The sequence below is a fragment of the Dermochelys coriacea genome, chromosome 8 (assembly GCF_009764565.3).
Source record: "Dermochelys coriacea isolate rDerCor1 chromosome 8, rDerCor1.pri.v4, whole genome shotgun sequence".
NCBI lineage: Eukaryota > Metazoa > Chordata > Testudines > Dermochelyidae > Dermochelys > Dermochelys coriacea.
This window is the reverse complement of record NC_050075.1, coordinates 7,978,780-8,005,416: the sequence shown is the minus strand read 5'-3', so window position 1 is coordinate 8,005,416 and position 26,637 is coordinate 7,978,780. Positions and strand designations below refer to the sequence as shown.

Genomic DNA, 26,637 nt, shown 5'->3' with positions numbered 1-26,637 from the left:
TGGTGTCTTATGCACCTGCATAATATTTTCTGACATTTGAGCCAGGCTAACTCTGACTGTCTTGTTTCAGAGTAGCAGCCGTGTTATTTTGATATTACATCAAATCTCAAATCTCAAGAGCAGGTATGCAGGTCAGAACTCCTGTAAAGAGTTACTAAGCAATCTAGTTAAATATGCATTAGATTCTGTTTTGTTTAAATGGCTGATAAAATAAGTTGTGCTGAATAGGATGTATATTCCTGTTTTTGTGTCTTTTTGTAACTTGAGGTTTTGCCTAGAGGGATTCTCTGTGTTTTGAATCTGACTACTCTGTAAGGTATTTCCCTTCCTGATTTTTACAGAGGTTTTTCTTTTACTTTTTTTTTTTAATTTAAAATTCTCTTTTAAGAACCTGATTGCTTTTTTATTGTACTTAAGATCCAAGGGTTTGGGTTTGTGTTCACCTATGCAAATTGGTGAGGATTTTTATCAAGCCTTCCCCAGGAAAGGGGGTGTAGGGCTTGGGGGGGATTTTGGGGGGGAAAGATGTTTCCAAGTGGGTTCTTTCCCTGTTCTTTGTGTAACACTTTGGTGGTGGCAGCTTTTAACCTAAGCTGGTAAGAATAAGCTTAGGGGGTCTTTCATGCAGGTCCCCACATCTATACCCTAGAGTTCAGAGTGGGGAAGGAATTTGTCAAGACTACAGAACAAAATCTCTACCTCTCTCTCTCTCTCTCTCTATTTAAGTCCCTCCCTCTACTTTGCATACAACCTCACTTGAACTTTAGAAATTCTAGATCTGTGTGGGAACTTTGCAGCTCAGGTTCTAGTAATAACAACAAAGAGAATCTGCATTTGCTAATATTTACTTTCAAACAGATATGATGGACCCAGTTTCAGGCTTTGCTCTGACCATTTGAGAAGGCTTGTGATGGGGTTTACTTTTATTTTTTTAATGAAAGATTAGTAGGGTAGAGCAGGGCTTGTAGCATTCACTGTGCCTCTCACAGAAGTTATAATGCACACAGAGAGTACCATAACAACTAAAAACATTTGCACCCCAACTAAGTAGCAGCCCTATCCAGTACTTTTTATTATTATTTATATTACAGAGGCTTCTCAAGATCCCAACAAAGATCAGGGTCCCATCGTGCAAGGCACCTGTTCATACAAATAGAAAGAGGCAGTCCTTGCCACAAAAAGCTTACTATCTAAACAAGACAACAAGGTGGGAGGAAGGAAGGAATAGTATCCTCATTTTACAGACGTACATGAGAGAGAGAAAGTGACTTGCCAAAGTCACACAATCAGCATATAGCAGAGACAGGAACTGAACCTAGAGCTCCTGAGTTTCTGACTAGTGACTTAACCAGAAGATCATGCTTCCCTTTCTACATAGCCTCACTGAGATTTAGTGAATAAAAGAAGTCTGAAGTTTTTCCATCAAGTCATATCTGAGTTACGAATGGACAGAATTTGGATTTTTTTTAAAAGCAAAAACCCACCACTTTTTTAAAATTGCCTAACTCAAGTGAGACTTTGCTAATTAAACTCAAACTGTCCAGAAAAATTCTTCTCTGGGAAGAGACTATAAAGGAGCTTTTCCTAGGAATTTGTGATGGCAAGTTCAAAATCAGTCCAATATTAGAAACTGTTGGACAGCATTAACTATCAAGTCACACTGTTCTGACTTTGTAATATCTTATATGTATACAGAGCATTTCAACCAAAAGGCTAATTAAGTGCTTTCCAGATAGTGTATATGGTTTAGGGCTCACTCATCCCTCCACTGCTATGAAACAACCTCTGGCCCTTCTTTGCTAGCAACATATCAACATTTCATCTCCATCTGAAACTAGTGGAGAACTTTCCTGAGAATAATGTATTTATTCAAACTGAAATTTGGCCAGGACATCAAGCTTGACACCACTAACGTTAAAAGTACTATGAAATCTTTGGAATCATCCTTTGAATTGCTGACACATTAAGACTGCAGTAGGGACACACAAGTACAATACCATGGGACAACAGAGATCTGTTTTGCCCATTACTTCCTTAGTACATTAGGGAGCACTGAAGTGGTCACTGACTTAAGGCCAGGGCCTCGATATTATCTGTATTATACATCTGAAAGACAGCACAATGTCCCTGAATGCTCTAAGGCACTGATTTAGAATTGATTCAGGGAAAATCAATAACACCATATCCTGGCAGTACAGGAGTTAATGAAAAGGTCTCCTATCTAAATGCTGATGTAAATCACCTCTGCTTAGCTTATAAGATCTGACAAGATCATAGGCTGAGGCAGTAACGGCCAGAACAATGACAATGTCTCATATTTTCTTATTAAATAAAAAAATGAACCAGTTTGTTTTATGTTTATTGGAGGAAAAAACAAATAATAAAATTGTATCTAACTTCAGTCTCCTTTATTAGTTTTAGGATCGTGCATTTTTCTTTCATGCCGCAGTGATCCAGACCATCTTTAGATGAGGCTTTTATAAAAAAAAAAAGGCTATTATTCATATGCACTACTGAAAATTTTGCTATGGTGACTAACCCCATATTTCTAGACTGCAGCCAGTGCAACATGTAAAATCTTTTGGAATTAATAGGATGAGGAGGAAACGCAAAGATGACAAGACACTGACTCTTAACAGCAGGATGCCAATTATTATTCTCTGTTAAGAAAACATAGCGACCCATTGGAGGTGTTCTTATCTCCTCAATTGTACAGAGAAGCAATTCAATTAGTTATCCCTTTCCCTTTCAAACAAGTTTCACCTAAAAGAAGAAAGATCTCCACTTTATTTCACATAGAGCATTATCGTTCGTCTCTATTTTCCACCCTAGTTACTATAAATTACAGCTATTACACTGTTTGATAAAAGTACACGCGAAAAGGAGGCTTCATACATAAAAGGAATCGTCTTGAATATGAGAGATATTTTAAATGGACTATTTTACATGAAGTGAGAGGACAATAGAGGTTTACCAGCTGTATGTAAGAATTCTGGGCTTTACTATTCCCTCCAACTTTGTTTCAAGGCAGAAAACTTGTAATGCTTCCTAGCCTGAGTACCTCATGCAACGGGGCAGATTCCTAGCTTGCAGCTGTATGTTATGGCAGCTGTAAAAGTACTGAAAAATGAGGTTTCAGAGAAAAAAGTAACATAAGCTACATAGTGAAATGGCAGTACTTCCAAACATTCAAAAAACTTGAATCAGGCACCCATAAAATCATGAGATGAGATTTTAAAGAATAATAAACATCAAGTTCCTTTCATTTGCCTTCTGGGGGCTGAGCTTTTGGGATTCATTCAGGTGATATTTTCAAGCATTTCTCTATACCTAAGAGGATCAGAAACTTAGGCCTGGTCTATGCTTAAAAGTTGGATCAACATAGCTACGTCAGTCAGGGGTCTGAAATTCTGACCTTACCCTCGGCATAGACATAGCTGTATCAATAGAATACTTCAATCAATGTAGCTGCCATCATTTGGGGAAGTGAAAAAACAAACAAACCCTTCTGTTGGTGTGGCTGTGTCTACACTACAGGATTATGCTAGCATAGCTACAGTGATATAGGTACGTGAGTATAGGCTCCATAGTGAAGACATACCCTTACTTTTTTACTGAAAGCTGAGATTTTCATTGGTCACCTGATTCCAGGAGCTGGCTTTCAAGGTAAAAAAAAAATCAAATGTCATGAGACTTATGACTTATATTGTGTTAGTTGGCAACATGACAATGGTCATGATGTGTGCCAACGTCAGAACAGCATGTCAGAGTTAGGGACACACCTGAATCTTACCTTCAAGATCCAATATTCTTGTTTTTCAGTGGGGCTTCAGGTATAAGTCTTCAGGTGCTCAAGAAAGTTTCAGCTCATAGAGACTTACATCTGAAGCCATGCTTAGATAGAAAGCCTTGGGCTAGCTGGGCAAGTGTCTTATAGGATTCAGCTCAGCAGGAAGAATCAGGATCAGGAGACACTGGAGCGAGGAACATTTTAAAGTCTACTGAGCTAGGTAACCCAATTATCCAAAGACTTTGAGTTTCCCCTGAGATCTTTGGATAATCAAAGTTTTACAGTACCTCTGTAAAACTTCTCTCCCATATAGTGCCCCTTATGGGATAAGATGATATTGTCAGATCTTCGTGTGTGCGTGTGTGTATGTAAACATGTCACCTTTACTGGCTGCACAGTCTTGAGAGGAAAAGCCCTAGGCACCCAAAGAAAGGAAGGGAGAGGAGGAAATAAAAGAAGGAAAAAAGAGGGAGAAGGAAATGAAGACAAGGAAAGAAAGGATAAATGAAGAATGAGGGAGAGGAGATACTGAAGTTGTCTGTATATAAAGAAACCTTTTAGCTGAATATTTATTCATCCTATGCACCCACCCATCACATTGGTATCTGGGCTCCTCAGATCCCTTCCCTAGTCAGTATGCAGTACCATTCATAAAACGTTCAGAAGACTCAGAGAAAACTAAGCCAACAAAGGTTATGGGGAATGATGCATTACACACTATCTGGTGCAGTTGGCCTCCTCTGTTTTGTTTGTTTACTGCATCTCATGGAAGTGACTCAAGGCAAGTTATAAAAAGAACACCATAATTATCTATATAGGACCAAACTTGACAGGGAATGTAGAGTATTGCCCAGCCATTGTCAACAAGCTAAGCTTTATTATTTGTGGGAAAGACCTAATTACTTCATGACACATTCTACCCTCAGATGTGCACACCCAACTCCTATCAGAATTGCATGCATGCATCTGACAGCCCTTTCACATCAGTTACTGAAAGTCATTCTAATAAGCTCCCTATCAAAGGAGAAACTTATGACTTAAATATTCTATAGGAAACTAAGTATTCTTCCCTTGATTCCTTTCCAATTTTTTTAAATTGAAGAAGCAAAGAACTCATTAAATTACATCTGATTTGCATGAAGTTTTGCATAAAATGCAAATGCCTCTGGAACTCTGTTGGAATAATAGTCCAGTTTTTAACCACTTTTTAAAAATAATTCTCAATATGTTTCTATTGCATCCAGAGACCACTGCTTGTAAATTTACAAAGCTTTTATGCAAAGACAATATAGCCTAGTAGATAAAGTGATGGTCTGGTGATTTTTGAGACAATTAGATCAAACTAAGTTAGGCTTGTCCTGTTTTTATTACAAGTTCATCCATTCTTTTCTTCTCTCAAATAAATTGTTGCATTTATTAACTCTAGATTATGGTAATAAACTTAAAACATCTAATGAACATTTAAATGCTTTATTAAAAAAAATCAAACCATAACATACAGCATAGTTTTTCATAAAGGTAGTTTTGGGAATCATTTAAGGAATGTGCTTTGCATTCCATAGACTTAATATAAAATATCTGATTCTGTTTTCTTTTGTAATTCACAAAGTTTCCATTACATTTTTGGAACAATATAGGGTCCTTTCTGTGGTTACTTAACCCCCATATAAATATTCCCATGGGTGTTAGTTGACAACTGTACCAGCAGAAGCGTCTATCTCATGTTTCAAAGGTACTGCAATCAAATTCTGTTAGGTTTGGGCTTTTATTAAGATTTTTATCCCTTCTTTCTACCACCCAGTAGTTAGTTCAGTTACTGATTAATTCTTACCACTTTTCTAAAGCCCCCAAAAAGTATATTTGACACAAAAAAATTCCACATGCAATAGCAGCCAAGTTAAAAGAATAAGGACATGCAATAAAAACCAAGACAAAATCAGTCAGCCAAGAGAAGATGTAATACATAAAAAAGAAAAAAAGTCATATTCAAAAAAGCCTAGGTGTTTATATAGTCAACTTAAGTAAAACACCATTATAAAATTAACTTAGTTCCCCATCACCATTTAAAGCTCTCCCAAGTGGGTTTATGAATCCTAAAAAAAAGTCAGTTTAGTCCTTATTTTGTCTTGTTCAATCTGATAATATAAACAGCTAACTTTGTAACTTAACACTAAACATAAACATCACATATTTATACAGCTGAACTGTTCTATTCTCAACTTGGATGCTTTTACATGCAACCAGTTTTGGCTTAGATAGTAATTAACAGGGTCACGGGGGGGGGGGGGGGGGGGGGGAAGAGAAGCACACACACAAATCATAGGTTTGAGCTTCACAAAGTCCATAACTCTTCCCATTTAGACAGGTGTCCTCAGATTTCTTGTATTGTAGGCTAGGTCAAACAACTTCACTTGGCTCTTACAAAGGCTTTGTAACACTACATAAATAACTAAGGCTTCTTAACAATGAAATTAACATACACACAAAGTTAAACAGAAATGTGTACTCTTTCTTCATAATCCCTGAACCCCCACAAATCCCACAGAAGTCACTCAAAGCTGCAGATATTTAGCACCTTTGAAAATCAGGTCACAGGAGACTTTCAGGTCTTCCAATGACCCTGAATTCACCTGTATTTACCCAATTCTGTGGGTGTGCCAAAGGGGAGTGTTATTGAAGTAGGCTTAGGTAACACATGGTCACTGATCACATCTTTGTAACTTCTATAAATGCATGCCAGACAACTACCTTCCTCCCCCAAAATAGCCTCCATTAGCATAGCTACATTCGCTAGGGACCATGATGTTAGGAGTTGCTCAGGTAAGCAGATCAGCTGATTTCCTTTCAAATAAAAACTAAGTGTTCTCAGAAAAAGTAAGACTTTGAATGGGGAATAGGTCTAATGTGAGTCATGGTTTTCAACCTCTGTCCTGACACAAAGCCACTAAAAGGTCTCCCCAAAGAGAATATTTTACGGGTTGCATCCAGTATATTAGTACTGCTAAGAGTTTGGTGAGAAGATGAGTCCTTGCAAGGTATTTTCTCTGCCTCAGGTAGTTTCACGTGATCCCCACTATTTGTTCTAGAGAGTCCATGCAATATGCAGGAGCCAAAGGGACCTACCACTTCCCCTTCTTGATCTTTTCAATATGCTTGTCAAGACCAGATTGTTAAAGGTAATTAGGTGCCTAACTCCTATTGATTTCAACGCAAGGTAAAAATCTGGTCTCTGAGGCTCTTCTCTGTGACTAAAGTGTTATGGTGCCACCTAGTGGGGGCCCAGCTGATTGCCTCAGCTCCCACAATAATAGGGTGTTTCTGTAACATTCCTGAATCAATCTCATTTCTATTAACTGCTTTATTTGCAGCTCTGAAAAGTAGGAACTAGTTATTTATCACTATAACATTGCTTCTCCAATCCTGAGGTCAGTCCTTACATAGTTCACATGCCTTTATTTGGGCAAAACTCCCACTGATATTAATAGAAGCAGGATTTGGCCCTAAATGTTTGAATGAAATGTTAAATGGCAACATTCTTCTGATGTCAAACCAATATTAACCAGTAAATTGGTGATGAACTTTTAACAAGGGGCTCCTTCAAATATTCAGCCTTATTTACCATTTTTTACTCCCCTCACTCACTTTCACCCAACACAAATTACCCCCTCACCTCAAGGACCCTAACACCTCATGGAAGTTCCTGTATCTAGAAGCTGATCTTGCAGTAGCAATCATGGGTGGATTGCCTTAAGGAGGGTGGTGTTTGGTGTATTTGTGTGGGAGAGCAGGACAGTGTGATTAAGAAAGGAATGGCTGTTTGATCTGCAGCACAGTTGCAACAGCAGAACTGGAAATAATTTCAGATGTTTAAAGCAAGCTCCCGATTAGAAGTGATTGGGATGCATATTAGCTGATTAGCTATGCTAGAAATGGAACAACAACTAAAACTGTTGTCTCTGCAAAATGTAATAACTTAATTGCTGTGCAGTAATGGGACAAGTAAGAAAATATTGACAGTGCCATGACATTTTCTTAGTAATTTCCCAAAGAAAATGGGAGATTTCTTTCTGATGCCCCCTATTTGCTGTCCCATCACCCCACTGCACACCTGGAAGAAATCTCAGCAGTCCCTATGGGTTGTCCCAATTCTAGCAGGGTAACCCATTATGGAATGTCCAGATCATATATATTTATATGTTTCCTGTATCCATCCTAGAGGTTCACTGAAAAAATCAAAACAAAGGATTAAAAAAAAATTTTAATATGATTTAAACACTATACGTTGCTGAGTTATGTAAGTGCATAATTTTATTCTTATGACCTCCCCCTTCCTTCTATTGTTTGTCATACTCTCTTGTTGCAACTTGTCTTAAAACTAACTTGTAAGCTCTTGGGAGCAGGATCTGTGTCTGATGTGTTTGTGAAGTAACTAACATGATGAGGCCCCATTCATGTGAGGGGTCTCCGGGTGCTACTAGAATATAAGGCCTATATTCTAAAAGATATTAAAATAGGGTACCCATCAACTTGTACCCAGAGAATATAAAAGCAAAACCAGAGACTTTCATTAATTCTAGTTTAATTGGTATGTGAGTAATTTCAGCCCTGCTTTTTTACCAGTGCTTTGAAAAATATACACAGCGCAGATTGTGCTTGGGGATTAGGAAAGGGTGGTGGCTTCCATATCAACACACATGCAACAGGTTGGAGCCAATGACTGTCTTATATTTTATGCCTTTAAGACATGAGGAAGGAGGGTCCAATGGTTAAGGCACCAGCCAGGGACTTGGGAGACTGGGCAAGTCACACAAGTCTCTCTGGCCCAGATCCACGAAGGTATTTAGGCTCGTAGCTTCCATTGATTTCAGTTGTTCGCAGTGTTGTAGCCATGTTGGTCTCAGGATATGAGAGAGAAAAGGGATTGCTTTTCCCAGACCTGAAGAGCTCTGTGGAACTCAAAAGTTTCTTTTTCACCAACAGAATCTGGTCCAGTAAAAGATATTACCTCACCCACCTTGTGTCTCACTGATTTCAGTGAAAGGCAGGAGCCTCAATATCTTTGAGGATCTGGGGCAGAGTCTGTGCCTCAGTTCCCTTCTAAAATGGGGATAACAGCACTTCCCTACTTTGCAGGGGTGTTGAGGATAAATATAGTAAATAATGTGAGGTGCTCAGATACTACAGTAACAGGGGTCACCAAAGCACTTAAGATTGTGCCAGAACTTATTCTTTACACTTTTATATTCCTAGAATCACTCAAATACACAGATACAGTTTAATGGGGACATCTTTCTTTTACTATTACTTTATAACGTCTAATAAATTGGCTATGCTGTTGGTGTTTCAACAGAGTCTTCCGTAAAGCCAAACAAACATGCTGATTGACTGATGCGTTCACATTTCTATAACGAAGCTGCAACCCAGTAGGACAGGAAACTGATCCACAACAAAAGGCTGTATTTTTCCCTCTATCTCTCTGGAAGAACAAACCAGTATTGGAAAGGATGGGTGACTTTCCAATTAATAGGATTGCAAGTCATGAGATCTAGTTCTGTTACATGCTATACACAGATTATGTGGCTGTAGGAAAGTCACTTAACCTGTTTATCAGTTTCCTCAGCTCTGAAATCTGAATAACTACCCCACAGAAGTGTTAAAGGCTTAATTCACTAAAGAGAGACTATCATGGGGAGTCCTTTCCAGTACTATGTCTTATGTACCTAAATCTCATGCTTCAGCTGGCAGCCTGTACAAGGTCAGGAAGGATTTCCCCCACCCCAGATAGATGTATTCTGGGGAGGAAGGATTTTCCTTCCTCTGAAGCATCAGAGATGGTAACAACTGGAGAGGGGACACCAAACAGTGCTCTAAGACAGTACTGAGAATTCTTTCTCAGATGCTTAGCTGGATGGTCATGTTCACGTTCTCAGTGTCATACTGATCACTATTTTCAGGGTCAGGAAGAAATTTTCCCCTGGAAAAGACAGACTGGTAGGGACAGATGGGTAGGGACCTTGTGTTTTTTGTTTGGTTTCCGTCCTCTGCAACATTGAGTATTAATCACTTGTTAGGACCACTGGGGTATCTCACCAAATCGGTTCCCTAATATTGCAGAGGCCTACAGAATTGGTGCACCCCAGCAATTCTATTTTCTGCCTGTGACACACAAGAGTTTAGTTTCCTCAGGGCTGTAACATTTCAGTCTCATCCAGGTTATTGTGCTCAACAGAGAGGTAACTAGTGGGGTTTAGTGATCTGTGATGTGCAAGAGGTCAGACTAAACGATCTGGCAGCCCCTTCTAGCCTTAAACTATATGATTATAGCTCAAAATCTGATCAATTTAAAAATGAGTTAAAGGCAGTTTCCCATACTGTATCTGTCCCTGAATTCCCCTACCAACTTTTGTGGTTTTCAATCCCATTTTCCTATTTTACTGGATTTTTCTTTCCACTCTTGCTGTGTGGAAAAATCCACACAGACATGGGAAACTAAGATCCCAATCTTATAAATACTTGCACATCTGAATAACTTTATTCCCATAAGTAGTCCTGTTGTATTCTGTGTAAGTAGTTGACAGGATCCAGATCTAGTTGACTAAACACAAAGTGCCATAAAATGTACAAAATATACTCAAACACATTTTTTCTCTAATCTCTTCCTGTTACAGTAATCTTAGGTGTCACCTCTAATACTAGAGTGTTTAAAAAAACAACAGAAATGTTTTTTAATTTGATGGTGTCACTTTAATATTAAGAACTCTTTGATCTTCTGATGGAAGACATTACAGAAATGCAAGGTATGTTTAAGAGCTGACCAGAATCAGATATTTTATTAATGAGTAATTAAATTTCATCCTTTAATAGTGTATGATGCATTTGAAATATATCAGACTACTTTCTATAGCAAAAATATATCTTTAATCAGTATTACTGAACATCAGAATAAAGCTCAGAGAAAAAATTGAACTGTAAGAATCTGCTTATAAAATTGCATTAATCTTCATTCAGTGATACTTCCTCCATCCTTTTCAATGTTACTGAAGAGCAGTGAAGTTGATACAAACCATCCTCTTAGTCTGAAATTCAGAATCTGATTTCAGATAGACAGAATCTCTGAAGTGTGTAATTTTAAGATCAAAGTTGGGTGTCCATAAGAAGCAGATATCGTTATTCTGCCTCCCTCCATTATATTATCATATTAATGATTTTGATATCTAAAACAGTATTTTAAAAAATAGTACAACACATCAGTAAAACATAAGAGCTGTGTGAAACTAGAACCAGACTTCATTAGGGTCAAAGATTGCCTGTTAGCAGCCCATGTTTAGAAGCATCTGGGAGACTTCTACATCAGGGCAAGTAGAAATAGGACAGATATGTCACTTAAGCAACAGGTTTCAGAGTAGCAGCTGTGTTGGTCTGTATTCGCAAAAAGAAAAGGAGGACTTGTGGCACCTTAGAGACTAACAAATTTATTTGAGCATAAGCTTTCGTGAGCTACAGCTCACTTCATCGGATGCATTTGGTGGAAAATACAGTGGGGAGATTTATATACACACACACAGAGAACATGAAACAATGGGTTTTATCATACACACTGTAAGGAGAGTGATCATTTAAGATGAGCCATCACCAGCAGCGGGGGGGGAAAGGAGGAAAACCTTTCACCATGGAACACATGAAAGGTTTCACCATGAAAGGTTTTCCTCCTTCCCCCCCCTGCTGCTGGTGATGGCTCATCTTAAGTGATCACTCTCCTTACAGTGTGTATGATAAAACCCATTGTTTCATGTTCTCTGTGTGTGTGTGTATATAAATCTCCCCACTGTATTTTCCACCAAATGCATCCGATGAAGTGAGCGGTAGCTCACGAAAGCTTATGCTCAAATAAATTTGTTATTCTCTAAGGTGCCACAAGTACTCCTTTTCTTTTCACTTAAGTAACAGACTTGACCTCTGCATTCTTCAGCATCCTTGCTAGGCAATTTGCTTAATGGGCTGTTAGAAGAAAATAGTGCTCTGCCTTCTCACAGATGGTAAGAGCTGCACTAACAAACCATGGCAGAGATGACTACTGGAATAAAATGTCACAGCAGAAGGGGACCATGTAATGCAGAAGTAGCACTGCACTCTCTTTGGGATCTGTATGAATACAGTGAACTTTAAGTAGCAGCACTGCCATTGTTTAATGCCCCTTGTATTGATAAATGTTTGAAACAAAACAAACTGTAACAACCTGCTATATGAAACAAACAGTAATTTATTCTTAGTATGTGCTATACCAGCAATTTTGCTAAAGCCTGACCACACTTAATCAACATCCTGAGTTGCTTTCTTAAGACTCCCAATAGGAATTTGACCCTAACTGGAACAACCCTAGCATTTCACATTGCTTATATTGTTAAAAGGGGGGAATTGTTTAATGCTATTTCAGTGGTTTACTTATTAACTTCAAATTCACTTTTACTAGATATATAACTGGGTTCTATTCATTACTTTAAAAATATAAAATTATACAGAATAAATGTTTAGTAACCTTGTGCACAGTAAAATAGCTCCTTTGTGAGCTCAGATGACAGGAAGATTGAAATAAAATGTTCCACTATTACCTTACTGTGCACTTTCACATTTCTTTTGAGTTTTTCATTTTTTCTTATTTTATGGGAAGGAATATTATTTTGTTGTTCGCATCTTACTTCCAGTTAATATTGTTGCAACTGAACACACGTACTGTAATGTTATCTGTATCGGCTGCATCATTAGTTGTTGGGAACAGCAGATTGGCAGGGAGGGAAGAAATCTCCACCCTCTATTTGCCCCCTTTCTTTCACATTATTTTAAAGTAGAGATCTATTTTGTTTTATTTAAATACAGTTCAATTGAGATGACATCATCAAAGGCCCTTGGAGAATATCATTCTTGTGTGACCACCTCCTTTGTCCTATGGTTTTCTGCGTCTGCAACTCCTGCGTCTGCAGGAGCACCAGTGAAATCTATGGGGCCCCTGCCATGCTGTCAATTGTAGGACTAGGGCCTATATAACTATTACAAAACAACTGTCCTTTGTTCTAGTTTCCATAAAAAACAAACAAATGGGCATTGTCAAATACCATTTCATCCCACTAGATGGAGTGCAAAACATATGGTTTTAGAGTAGCAGCCATGTTAGTATGTATTTGCAAAAAGAAAAAGAGGATTTGTGGCACCTTAGAGACTAACAAATTTATTTGAGCATAAGCTTTCGTGAGCTACAGCTCACTTCATCGGATGCATTCAGTGGAAAATACAGTGGGGAGATTTATATACACAGAGAACATGAAACAATGGCTTTACCATACACACTATAACGACAGTGATCAGGGAAAGGTGAGCTATTACCAGCAAGAGAGCGAGGGGGAGGGAGAAGGAAACCTTTTGTAGTGATAATCAAGGTGGGCCATTTCCAGCAGTTGACAAGAACGTCTGAGGAACAGCGGGGGGGAATAAACATGGGGAAATAGTTTTACTTTGTGTAATGACCCATCCACTCCCAGTCTCTATTCAAGCCTAAGTTAATTGTATCCAGTTTGCATATTAATTCCAATTCAGCAGTCTCTCATTGGAGTCTGTTTCTGAAATTTTTTTGTTGAAGAATTGCCACTTTTAGGTCTGTAATCGAGTGACCAAAGAGATTGAAGTGTTCTCTGACTGGTTTTTGAATGTTACAATTCTTGACATCTGATTTGTGTCCATTTATTCTTTTACGTAGAGACTGTCCAGTTCGACCAATGTATATGGCAGAGGGGCATTGCTGGCACATGATGGCATATATCACACTGGTAGATGTGCAGGTGAACGAGCCTCTGATAGTGTGGCTGATGTGATTAGGCCCTATTATGGTGTCCCCTGAATAGATATGTGGACACAGTTGGCAACAGGCTTTGTTGCAAGGATAGGTTCCTGGGTTAGTGGTTCTGTTGTGTGGTGTGTGGTTGCTGGTGAGTATTTGCTTCAGGTTGGGGGGCTGTCTGTAAGCAAGGACTGGCCTGTCTCCCAAGATCTGTGAGAGTGATGGGTCGTCCTTCAGGATAGGTTGTAGGTCCTTGATGATGCATTGGAGAGGTTTTAGTTGGGGGCTGAAGGTGATGGCTAGTGGCGTTCTGTTGTTTTCTTTGTTGGGCCTGTCCTGTAGTAGGTAACTTCTGGGTACTCTTCTAGCTCTGTCAATCTGTTTCTTCACTTCAGCAGGTGGGTATTGTAGTTGTAAGAACGCTTGATAGAGATCCTGTAGGTGTTTGTCTCTGTCTGAGGGGTTGGAGCAAATGCAGTTGTATCGTAGAGCTTGGCCATAAACAATGGATCATGTGGTGTGGTCTGGATGAAAGCTGGTTGTATATAAACATATGGTTGTAGCTCTGCTGCTGAGCAGTTAAAGCCTATATTCTGTTTGAATAAATCCTGAGTGAATAAGAGATTTCAGCCTTCAGAGGTTCTATTATCCTTCTCAGTCACTTAAACGTCGCCCTCTGTTTTGTGGAGAATAAGTTAATCGTGGAATTTTACATTGCCTGAGAATACTTGAGAGTAGAACAGTAATTTAAATACAAAATGTTAGGAAGATACAGATTTGGGGCCAGACTGTGTTCCCCACATCTACATACATATCTCTCTCCCTCTTCTGCATGAAAGGGGAGGTTCATCCACCACCATGGCACCATACTCCCCACTCTTGGAAGCACCTGTGCAGGGGTTGAGCCCTGGAGGGAGAAGATGCATTGTTTTACCAATACCACAGGCCATCCACCCTAGCATGCCACACACAGGGTCATTGAACAGAAACTCTGACTTCTCCCCTCAGATCCATTTAACAGATTTCCCTGAGTCAAAGGGGCCTCAGTCTGGCTTCAAACTTTCTAATTTACAAAAGTTAACCAGCTCAAAAAGACTCTCCTTCACAGCAGGGCATGATGACCAGCTTCTTTCCTTTCCCCCACTGTTATCAGTCTTGTCTAAAGTTATCTATTAAGTATGCTGTACATACATTCTCTCAAGGGAACTTCTGTAACTCTCCTTGCAGTTTCGCACCTCTGTACTGCAATCAAATAAAAATATTTGAGAGTAGAAACTATACATAAATAAACAAAAGATGAGGGACTTGTAGTCTAAAGATGTTTCTTCTGCTACCAAGTTTGTTGGTAACAAGATGTCCCAAATTACCTCCTAGTCCTTTTAGCCACCACCAAACAAAATATTTCCTAGGTCTAGCCAACAAAAATAGCGAGTTTAGAAACAGGTGAGCCAACCATGCTTAATATAAGTTTAAATAAGCTGTATTCCCAACTATGTTATATAGTTGCTGGACAGAAACCTGCATGTTACAGCCATGTTAAGGCACCCTATATTAATCTATAGATACCTGATAAGGTTACATTTTCTAACCAGGAGCAGATGGGCTGATTCCCCAACATGATTATAACATATCCTTTTTGTCCACCCAGGCATGTCGTAATGTGTCTAAGCTGCAGCCATGTTTCCCAACTCTGCTTAAATATGGCTATTTTTGTACTATAGATGGTGCAGGGGAGCATACTTCACTTTCAAAAACTTGTAATAAATCTCTATCAACCCTCTTCTCCAGGTTACGATGGTCCAGTTTTAGGCAGGACAATCCAATCTCAAAAGGTTGTGTTTGTAAATTCTGCAAAATCTGACTTTCATATATTCTGTCAAAATGCTAACTTAAAATATTATGTAGAAATGCAGAGGATTCATTTGGTTTTTCAGATTGCTACAAATAACAATTGGACAAAAGGACATTCACTACACAATACCTAAAGAGATATCGTTTGTTGTAATTAATCAGTAACCAGAAAATATATAGCTGTGTGTATAATTTGGAGCATGCAAGGCAAAATGTCCACAATCACAGAGGTTTCGGTATCTGACACGTTTGCTCATGTAAGTGGCTGTTGTACTATCACTCAGAGCACACCTTTTATTTCATATAACTCCTACCAACTACAAGTTGGAAGACAGGGCAGAGAGTTTCTGCTTAACTCGATTGCTCATGACTAGTGTCATATGACATTTTAAAGATGGCTGAAGGAGAGAGTTGCAATGCATCTGCTGTGGAACGGAAGGAGGATTTTGAAATCATTGACAGAAACCTGATTCCTCATATAACTGAGCTCAAAAATGAAGGGAAAGAGAAAACTGTTGAAGAATCAGGATGGTCTGCTCCCATCTTTTCACTGGCCAAGAAAGCTTCAGAAAACTTAGCAGTGAGCTATGGCAACGCTCTGAAGTCTGCAGCTTTGGTAGGACTCGTACCCAAACCAGTCAGCAATGACAACTCAGCAAAAACAAGTATGGTTATGTTTATTCAGTAAACTTTCTTGTACCCTGTACAAATAAGTTAGTTATAGCCTGCAAGTGGCATGTTTGTGTCAAAGATGAACTATTTTACTTTGCATATATTAAAAAACTATCTCCTGTGGATACTGAAATGATTTCTACAAAGTACTTATGAACCCAGAGAACAAATCTCAGCAAACTTTTACATTATCATGGAAAGTATAACTTTTTGATATTTTGGGGAGGATAGCTTTTAATTTTTGTGCATTACGTTTTTATTTCTAACTTTCCCATAAAAGTTCAGCTTAGGTGTAGCATGACTGTATCAATACCTAGAATGGTCTCTTTATTTATTTATAGGTGGGCTGACTGGGACAAGGAAACTATATATTGTTTTCTAGTCATATGACTTTCACAGTCTCTCTGATACACACACATAGTAATGAAACATCAGGAAGCAATTGTGCAACAGAGTTGTAATATTGAACAACAAGATATTAAACTATTCAGTTTCTCTTAAGAATCTTTTTCTACATGATAAATAATTTTATTAGCAAACATTTATGGATGTCCTTTTAGGAGCTTAAATCTGCTTAATTAGTGTAATCCTGGCCCCACTGAATCTATGGGAGTTTTGCCATTAATTTCAGCAGGGTTAGGATGTCACCTTCTATGTAGTGTGTATTGCTGCATACATTAGCTAAAGTGTTTCTTGTAAGTCTTCCAAAAAAAAAAATGCCAGACAAAAACCTTCCACCATTGCAGACTAAATGGAACATGAACTTGAAGGAGACTAAATAGTGCCAGGCATGGGGGAGAAACACAGGACATGAAGGCCCTGTCTACATCCTCTAATGGGGCTGGCCTCCCCTTTATGCGGGAGTTCTATATTGAGTCATCAGTTTTGTTTTGGTTTTTTTGTTGTTTTTTTTTTCCACCAAATGCATCCGATGAAGTGAGCTGTAGCTCACGAAAGCTTATGCTCTAATAAATTTGTTAGTCTCTAAGGTGCCACAAGTACTCTTTTTCTTTTTGAGGTTACCCTATCATTGCATGTCGTGGTCTATTGTACTTACTGAAAGCTCTATCCTAGGTGAGCTGACATAGCACAGTTCAGGTCCCACCTAAGGGAAACATTTTATTGACAAACAACCAGAGAGGAAAGGATTGCTAGAAAAGGAAACTAGGGAAAAGGAAGAGAAAAGCAGAAGAGGAAACATGGGAGGAGGGGCAAGGAGAGAGAGAAATCTGGAATGAACTGTGCAAAAGTTATTGGGTCTGATCAAAATTTTCTGAAGTAGTTTGATTTCATGTTATATATTAACAACTTCCACAAAGATCAGGAGCTGGGAGTCTTACAACAAAGGCATTTCTCATACTTTAATAGGTGCCTAATGAAAATTCTACAAAAAAAGGATAGCCGGGTATGTGTTTCTGTGTAGCAGAAACAAGATACTCAATGCTGTAGCTCACGAAAGCTTATGCTCAACTAAATTTATTAGTCTCTAAGGTGCCACAAGTACGCCTTTTCTCAGTGTGAGCATGTGTCCACGAAGATGTAATACAGGAATGATTTGCATGTGGAAAACTAATAACTGAATGTCTACTTCTAATCAGAAAATAAATCTCAGTATATCATAATGTCAAGCCACTAGACCTGGACTCAGATTGCACCCTCCAAGAGAAGGAAAAGGAACTCCCCACCCCCGCATCATTCCACTGGGGTGGAGGTTGGTGTGAGTTTGCCCCTCACTCCAACCCATGTGGTATAGGGTGCATGGCCTGGCTAGAACACTTGTAGATCCTGGAGGGGAGACAGCAGAAGACTAAGGCCATTCCAGTGGCAGTTGCATGTTCCTGCAGCAGCTCTTGCCTCTTCTACACCCCTTTTGATTCCTGGCAGTGTGGCTGCAATGAAGCAGCTTTTGAAACCTACCCCACCCTCCCAGCCCACAAGGGGGATTTCCCCACTGAGATGGGAGCTCCATGGGAAAAAGAATAAATCTCCAGGCTGCATTGGAAATTCTTCAGAATTTCCACAGGGCCAGATGATATGCATTCCTGCCCCATTTTACCCACCACCACCATTCCAGCCTTTCCCACCCTATGTGGAGCACCCTTCACGAGGTATAGTGGAAGGGAAGGGAAGGTGCTGCAGAGGTGGCCGAGCAATTTTCCCAGGGGGAAGGGGAAAGCCATATATTATTTCCTCTGCTCCCAAATCTGGACATGCACTCCCTCCAAACACACATAGTATAGTGTGTTCCTGACTGAATTCCTGCATAACCCTGGAAAAGTCACTTAGAAACATCAACTTGAAATCTAATCATTTTCAAAATATGAATTAAATGATTTCAGGCAGTACAGCTGCCCCTATGTTTACAATCACATTTAGCTTTTTTAAAATATCTTCCCTTCCCTTTCAGTGTGCGCAGAGGGAACTGACTATACAGGGGAAACAGTGAACATGAACACACAAAGTTCTGTCAAGTGCACAGTAAACTGAAAAACAGACTAGAATGTTCCTCTAGTTTTTCAATAATAATCAGATTTTACTTGCAAAAATAACGGACAACACTGAAAGTTGAATGTCCCGCTAACCGCCCCGTGCCTCAGTTTCCCCATCTGTATAATAATGATAATACACACATACCTTAGTAAAGCACTTGGAGAGCCTCAGAGGCACAAATGATTGTAAATAAACAAAAAACAATCAAAGCTATAAAATATATTCCTTTGATGCATGTATATGATCCCATGCATATTTAGTGAATTGCTGTATGTTTGTGTAGTTATTAAAATTTAGCAACTATTAGAGAGCACTGTAATGAAATTAAAGGGCTGCCTCCATAGTATTAAAGTGTGGCAGCCCTACAACTCCTGTAAATTCAGCCATACACATTTGAGATCTTCACAGATTTGCTGCATGAAGAGCAAGTACCCATGATTAATTTGGCAATATACAAAGATATGTGATATTTTTAAATGTCACTGCATTTCCAGCTGGAAAACTGGATGAGGTCTTAAGGAAACTTATATCCTTGTACATGAGTGCTATAAGTCTTGCCAATAAAATGGAGGAACTGGAATTACTGATTCAGATGGTCAAACCAGACATTATAGGGACTACAGAAACATTGTGAAATAGCACTCATGATTGACGTAAAAGTACTGAAGGATATATGCTGTTTAGAAGAGTCAGAAGTAAAGGTGGTGGGGTAGCTTTGTACATGAATGATCTGGTAAACTATAAAGAACTACAAAGTGATAGTATGAACAAAACTGAATCTATTTGGGTCAAAATCATTAGAGAAGGATCATGAAAGAGGTTCTGTTGGGATAGTGTTAGGGTCTGTTGTAAAACCCCAAGGTTGGACTGGGATATGAAAAGTGTATAGAAATATTACCACATCTGAGGCTGAAGAAAAAAAACAGTTTAATGCAGCTAAAATACTGAAAGAATTGGCATAGGAGATTGCTAATCAGATAGCAAGGATTTTTAAAAAAGAAAAGGAGCACTTGTGGCACGCTAGAGACTAACATTTATTTGAGCATAAGCTTTCGTGAGCTACAGCTCACTTCATCGGATGCATTCAGTGGAAAATAGTGGGCTTTTTAATTTTTAATAATTCTGTCTATTTGGGGATAGTACCATATGACTGTAAAATAGCTAAAACCGTATGCATATTTAAGAAAGTGGGGTGGGAAGGGATCCAGGCAATTACAGACCAGTTAATCTGATCTCAGTAGTAAGCAAGGTTTTAGAACAAATTGTGAAGGAAAGAGTAATTAAATTCATGGAGCAAACGGATGTTATACAACATGATTTTACCAAAAGTAGACAGTGCCACAACTAATCTGATTTCCTTCTTTGAGAAGTGACCTTGTGGAGGGGTGGGGGGGTTGCCTTCATCTGCTGCATGGGGTGTGGGCTACTTGCCAGGATCATCTGGGTATATCTGAATCAGTTCCCTGCCTTTGCAGAGGCCCCGGGCCATTGGTACATCTCAGTTCCTCCTAGTGTTTCCCTGTGGCACGTAATAGGTTAGTTTCCTGTGAGCTGTAAATACTTCAGTCTAATTTTGGATGTTGATGGCCCGTGATGTACAGATTAGACAAGATGATCTGATGGTCCCTTCTGACCTTAAATTCTATGACTCCTTGCTTTTGTGGGATTCTTTGTAATTAATTCTTATTTTAATCTAGTTTTCGTTTCCTTTTTTAAAAAAGTCCCATTGTAGATCATAAATTGTGTAAATTATGTATTTTGATATCTATTGGTTTTGTTTAGTAAACTGGGTATTTTGTAGTTGCATCAAATTACTTACTTGGCTCATTGTGTGAGGTGAATTCCATTGTCACAATGTGAGGCAAATAGTCTGCTTTTTTATGCCATCCTGATGATATTTAGAACATGCAAATAAATAGAAAGCACAGTAATTAATTTACTGTAGTAACTACTAAGCATTTAGGTTTGTCCTCCAGTGACCTTCAGCCAATGGAGTTTCTCACTTATACCAATTCTGAATTTGGCCATCTGTTAATGGTTCCAGGGCCATTTATAGATAGATCAGAAGGGGCAGGAGGCAATAGACTAGATATTTTGATGCTTCAGAAGTGCAAAGAATATTGTCAAATTTTCTCTTGCAACATGTATTTGGGTTTATTCCTAAAAAGAGAAGTTTACTGGTATGTTACTCAACTCCAGTGTAACTAACATTTGATAACCACACAGCAATAGACCTCAGTCTAGATGGGTTATTTGTTTCATTATATTGTTATGAGGGAATGTACTTTCATCTTAAACTCCCTCTTTCTCAGTCATTCCAAACTTTTAAAAATATTTTGGTCAGAAACTTTTCACTTTGACTAAACCCAAAGTCAGACTACAAAAGACTGAAGCAAAATCTGTTCTGGCTGCTTTTGTTACGCTAAACAAGGGGATGGTTAAACTAAGGGAACCTTTATGGTGGATTTTCTTTTTTTTTTTTTTATCCAGTGTAACTCAAACAGCTCAAGTTTAAAACTTCAAACAAAACAAGAACTATTAATTCACAAGTACCTCTAAAAATGTGTAGTGTATGTAAATTATTCTATGCTCCATTCTGGCTATAACCCAGTTGTGCTATCCTGTGTGTTTTTAGTTTGAGACAAGGCTGGATGAGGTAGTTATCTTTTATTGGGCCACCTTCTGTTAGTCACTCCAAGCAGGTTCCTGTTTATTTTGGTACATTCTCTCTGTTACAGTGCTATACAAACTAGCACTCTATAAATATCACAGATGGGGCTGGTAGCACTGCCTATAGTTAAGGTTGCCCTGCACTTCCCATTATAAGACTCTGTTTTCAGTTGCTTGTACCTTTGCCAAAAACTTTAACCATTTGGGTTGAAATTTCCCATGCCAGGTCTCTGCTTCAGGCTGAAACGTTTTGGAGGAACTTAAGCAAAAATGGTTCATCCATTTTGGAGAACATGATCAGGGGAAAAACAGAGGCTTATAGTCCATGGTTCTGAGAAGCCCTAGCACTCCCATCCATGGGAGCAAGGCCTCGAAATCTGACCCTTATTCTGGTGTCAGGGTTATACTTTTTGCAGTCCCCCTGAAAAACTGTCCAAACTTGATTAATTACAAGCCTTTGAAAAATCACAGTTCACACATGGTCAAAGACTTGTAAGATAAATTCTCCAAAGATTCTATCTGCAGAGAGTATGCTACAGCCAAGCCAGCAGGTCTGATCAGGATTTTTCCCACCAGTCACTCATCATGGCTACTGTGATGCCAGATACAAATATGGACAGCCACCATGAGACTGCTTCTCCTGTGCTCTCAATGCCCCCATGTTATCATCCAGACAGAGGAGGAGGAAGCTGCCTGAATCCAATGCAAAGGGAACAAAAACCAGACTTTTGGGTGGCACGGGGGAGGAGGAGAGAGAGCAGGGAGATTGACTGGCTTAGCAGGATCCATGCCTTGTTCAGTGCATAGCATGAACCTGCTCTGCGGAGGAATCAGGGTTGGGTGCAGCGAAGGAGACTCGTCTGTAGGTCCCTTGCCTCATTTGTTGCAGAAGCTGCACAGTGTGTAGTGAATGAGGAAGGCATTGAAGAGAAATGATGCTTTCATAGTTAAGGCAATTAAAAGTTGCCCTGGATAACTGGATTCTACTCCTGCCTCTGCCACGGAGTTCCTATGTGATGCTGGGCAAGTCATTTCAATCAGATTTCTTTCAGAGGTAGTCACTAATTGTGTGTCCCTCATTTTCTTGGTTTCCAACTTGAGATGCTGGGATCTGATCTGCAGAAGTGCAGAGCACTCACAGCTGCAACTGAAGTCAATGGGAGCTGTGTTTGAACATATAAAATGTTACCATTCGCTAAGTACTCTAAAAAATCAGGCATCTCAAATTGGGCCCCGAAATTAGTAGACTCTTTCTTGGCCTCAGCTCCCCATTTATGAAATGAGGGTGATAATACCACCTCACTTCACAGAAGCGTTTTGAATACAAATTCACGAATCATAGGACTGGAAGGGACCTCGAGTGGTCATCTAGTCCAGTCCCCTGCACTCATGGCAGGACTTAGCTTGAGAAGCACTGGTCTAGATAATACTATCCGATGTGGGTGACCAGCAATTTTTTTTCCCCGATGTGCACGCAGACCAGCAGCCGATGGCTCGCGGACCAGCACTGGTCCGCAGACCACCCCTTTGAGTAGCACTGATCTAGACCATCCCTGACAAGTCTAAACTGCTCTTAAAAATCTGCAGCGATGGAGATTCCATAACCTCCCTAGGCAATTTATTCCAGTGCTTACCTACCCTGACAGTATGAAGTTTTTCTCTAATGTCCAACTTAAACTGCCCTTTGCTGCAATTTAAATTCATTGCTTCTTGTCCTATCCTCAGAGGTTAAGGAGAACAATTTTTCTCCCTCCTCCTTGTAACAACTTTTTATGTACTTGAAAAATGGTATGTCCCCTCTGTCGTCTTTTCTCCAGACTAAACAAACCCAATTTTTTCAATCTTCCCTCACAGGTCATGTTTTCTAGACCTTTAATCATTTTTGTTACTCTTCTCTAGCTTTTCTCCAATTTGTCCACATCTTTCCTGAAATGTGGCACCCAGAACTGGACACAATACTCCAGTTGAGGCCTAATCAGCGCAGAGTAGAGCAGAATTACTTATGTCTTGGTTACAACACTCCTGCTAATACATCTCTGCTTTTTTTGTAATAGTATAACATTGTTGACTAATATTTAGCTTGTGATTGTGATCCACTATGACCCCCAAAAAGAAAAGGAGTACTTGTGGCACCTTAGAGACTAACAAATTTATTAGAGCATAAGCTTTCGTGAGCTACAGCTCACTTCATCGGATGCATTGAAGTGAGCTGTAGCTCACGAAAGCTTATGCTCAAATAAATTTGTTAGTCTAAGGTGCCACAAGTACTCCTTTTCTTTTTGCGAATACAGACTAACACGGCTGCTACTCTGAAACCTATGACCCCCAGATCCCCTTCTGCAGTACTCCTTCTTAGGCAATCATTTCCCATTTTGTAAGTGTGCAACTGACTATTCCTTGTCTGTGAAGCACTCTGATACCCAGGATCAGATTAACCCATCACTGGGCCATAGGCAAACATGCACTGCTGGGTCCTTACCTTATAACATGAACAACAACAAACAGCTATACAGTACACTCACCATGGCCAGGCTAGCAATTCTGAGGATCTACCAGACCATCCACTTATCTTCCTGCTGCTTGGGGCACTGCTCACCATGACGGTGGAGCAGCCAGGCCCAATTTGAATGAGTAGCACTGCAACCTGGGGAATAGGGTCCCAACACCCCTCACTCAAATTTGGCCCGACTGCCCCCTCCATCATCATGGAGAGGCAGCTGGGCCAAACCTGAGGCTGTCTACACTACCGCAGTAAGTCAACCTACACTATGCAACTCCAGCTACATGAATAACATAGCTGGAGTCGACGTACCTTAGGTCAAGTTATTGCAGAGGGTCGACAGGAGATTTTCTCCCATCAACTTAACTTACTCTTCTCGTCGGGGGTAGAGTACAGCGGTCGACTGCGGAGCGATCAGCAGTCAATTTGGCATATCTTTACTAGACCCACTAAATCGACCACTGGTGGATCGATCTCAGAGTGGGGATCCCTGCTGTAGTATAGACCTGCCCTGATTGGCACTTTGACCCTGTATGCCAGGTTGCAAATTTGACCCCATTTCGGGCTCTCCCATGAATCTGGGCCTAGTTTGCCTATGCATTAATCTGGGCCTGCCAGTACTTTAGTGATGAGTACTATAGAATGCCTGTGAGGAAACAAATTCTGTATTCACAGCAGAGTTTGAATAGTGTGCAGTAAACAAGGCACAGGACCACACAATGAGGCTAAAACAAAATATTGAATATCTGTCCTGTGCACTGAATAATAGGTGTCCTATGGAAACAATAGGTGTGATAATGTAATATAACTGGACTGTATCACAACACATATGCACAAGACGGTCAACTTATGGTTGCACAGGCAACTTTATTTCTGGCATTTCCTAGCTCTTGAATGCTTGACTTTTCAACCTTCATGTTCCTTTAAATATAATTTTTATCGTGTGTATATACAGACACACAAATATTAACTGGAGGCTTTTCTAAACACAAGCTGCACTGGTTTAACTTAAATAATGTTTAAAACAATTTAGTTAAATTGATGCAAATCCCAACACAGACACTTTTATATCAATTGAAAAGTGACTTATTTGTTTAACTTGACTTATTTGTTTACAGGTGCAACTCAGCCAATATATCAGGTTTAAATCTATTTAAAAGTGCCTGTGCACAAAGTTGCACTGCCTTAAGTAAATCCATTTAAAATTACACTTTTAGCTAAACGAACGCAACTTTAGATGTAGACCAGGTCTTAGTTACAGTTGCAAAAGTATATTTCCTTTTAATACAGACTCAGATCTAGGAAATCATCCCAACAACTTCAATATAAATACTGTACTGCTGAAACATAACACCTAAACAAAGCCATTAATTCCTCAGCTCCACAGTCAACTTTCTTTTCACTTCTATTGTGCAACCAGACACTATGTATGCATCCGATTCCTAAAAACCACACACGTTTACCTGCGATCTCAGCAAGATTAATCATATATATCCGAAATCTGTTACCTAAAAACATCTGACATCAGAGTTCAGCATGTGCGTTTGAGTGTGATTTTGAGGAATTTGATGAATGTATTGTGCTGCCTGTTGGGAAGGAATGTGTTGTGATTCATCGGCATATGTGTAGTATTATTTCAATGGTAATAATAAGAGCTGCTCCTGTGAGCTGAGGTGAATCTGGTTGTTGTTGCCTTAAATGGATTTCCTATTTTTAGATTTGCTCTGAGCATTTCAGATGTGGCATAAACAATAATCCTCCTCACGGCTGTGATGTTTGTTATCCCAAAGTACCACATGTGAGGTTGTTTTGTCCACGCTGTCAAGAGCAAGGGTGTTGCAGGCTGGGGGAATGAAGGCAGATAGGCAGCTGCACGCTCCTGGGGATGAGGTGTCACTGCTGGAAGTCGGGATGTGGCAGGTAGGTACCGCTCCCACATGAATCAGGTGTGGGAGAGGACTTAATGGGGGCGTAGGCAGCACCCCCATTGGAATCAGGAGGGGGACTATTAGGAGAGATGGGAGTAGGCAGCGCCCCCACTCACAGCCTGGATAAGGAAGAGCTAGTGGAGGGGTAGGCAGCATCCCCCTCCCCCCCATACACTACATAAGAAAGGGAGGACTAATGGGAGAGATGGGGTATGCAGCCCCCCCCCCCCCGACAGTGCGTCAGGAAGGGCTAGTGGGGGTAGGCAGCGTCCTCCCACCCACCGACCGCATGAGGGGGAGTTAATGGAGGGATGGGGGGTCGTTTATCGTCCCCCCCCCCCGCACTGGAACCCCGGGGAGCGCAGCGGGAGGTTTTTCCGCTCCAGCTCGAGCTGTGAAACGGTCCCTGTGACCTAGACTGACAATGGCTTACTGGGATTGAGGGGAGGGACAAGCCTCCCTCACACGTACCAGCAGCCCCGTCTAAGATGGCGGCTGTCTCCTGCCGCATCTCTCGTTCTCGCTGTGCTAAGCCGCGAGAGTCCCGGGCGCGAGCACTCCTTTGGGCGGTGTCTATATCCGGTCTCTCAGCGCCCTCGTTCCTCGCTTTCGAGCCAATGAGGATCGAGGTGGGCCGGTAGCGAAGGCTCTCGCACCCAATGGGAACGTGCGAGAGGCCGGTCTGAACGTGCAGCCAATTGGAAGCGGCGTTTGTGGCTCTTGCACCCTGATTGGCTTGGATGGGACGTTAATGATGGGCCTCCGTCGCCCAATCAGTGGCCTGTATTAGGAGCGGCGGGGGAGCGGTTTGTCTGGCAGCGCTGGAGAGGGTGAGAAGTCGGTGGGGATGGTCTGTGGGGACTCGGCCCTGGGCCATTCCTGTGACCTCAGTCTGCTTAGGGGTTGC

At 40.3% G+C, this 26,637-nt stretch overlaps 1 protein-coding gene across 9 annotated transcripts in view; it reads left to right on the top strand.

The window, feature by feature from the left end:
* Nucleotides 1-6,439: 6,439 nt before the first annotated feature.
* Nucleotides 6,440-26,637, top strand: part of RUFY1 (RUN and FYVE domain containing 1) — a 41,474-nt gene continuing 21,276 nt past the window's right edge. The window contains exons 1-3 of one of the 9 annotated variants that reach the window (XM_043490593.1): nucleotides 22,150-22,160; nucleotides 24,199-24,200; nucleotides 25,660-25,722. Coding sequence is in view for 4 of the 9 variants with exons in the window: in XM_043490590.1 (XP_043346525.1) it covers nucleotides 15,865-16,135 (271 nt within the window). In the remaining 5 variants the exon portion in view is untranslated. Of the gene's footprint in view, nucleotides 6,611-15,848; nucleotides 16,136-22,149; nucleotides 22,161-24,198; nucleotides 24,201-25,579; nucleotides 25,723-26,420; nucleotides 26,568-26,637 lie in introns of those variants that run through there. The other 8 variants (XM_038414463.2, XM_043490591.1, XM_043490590.1 and 5 more) reach the window with 8 other exon arrangements.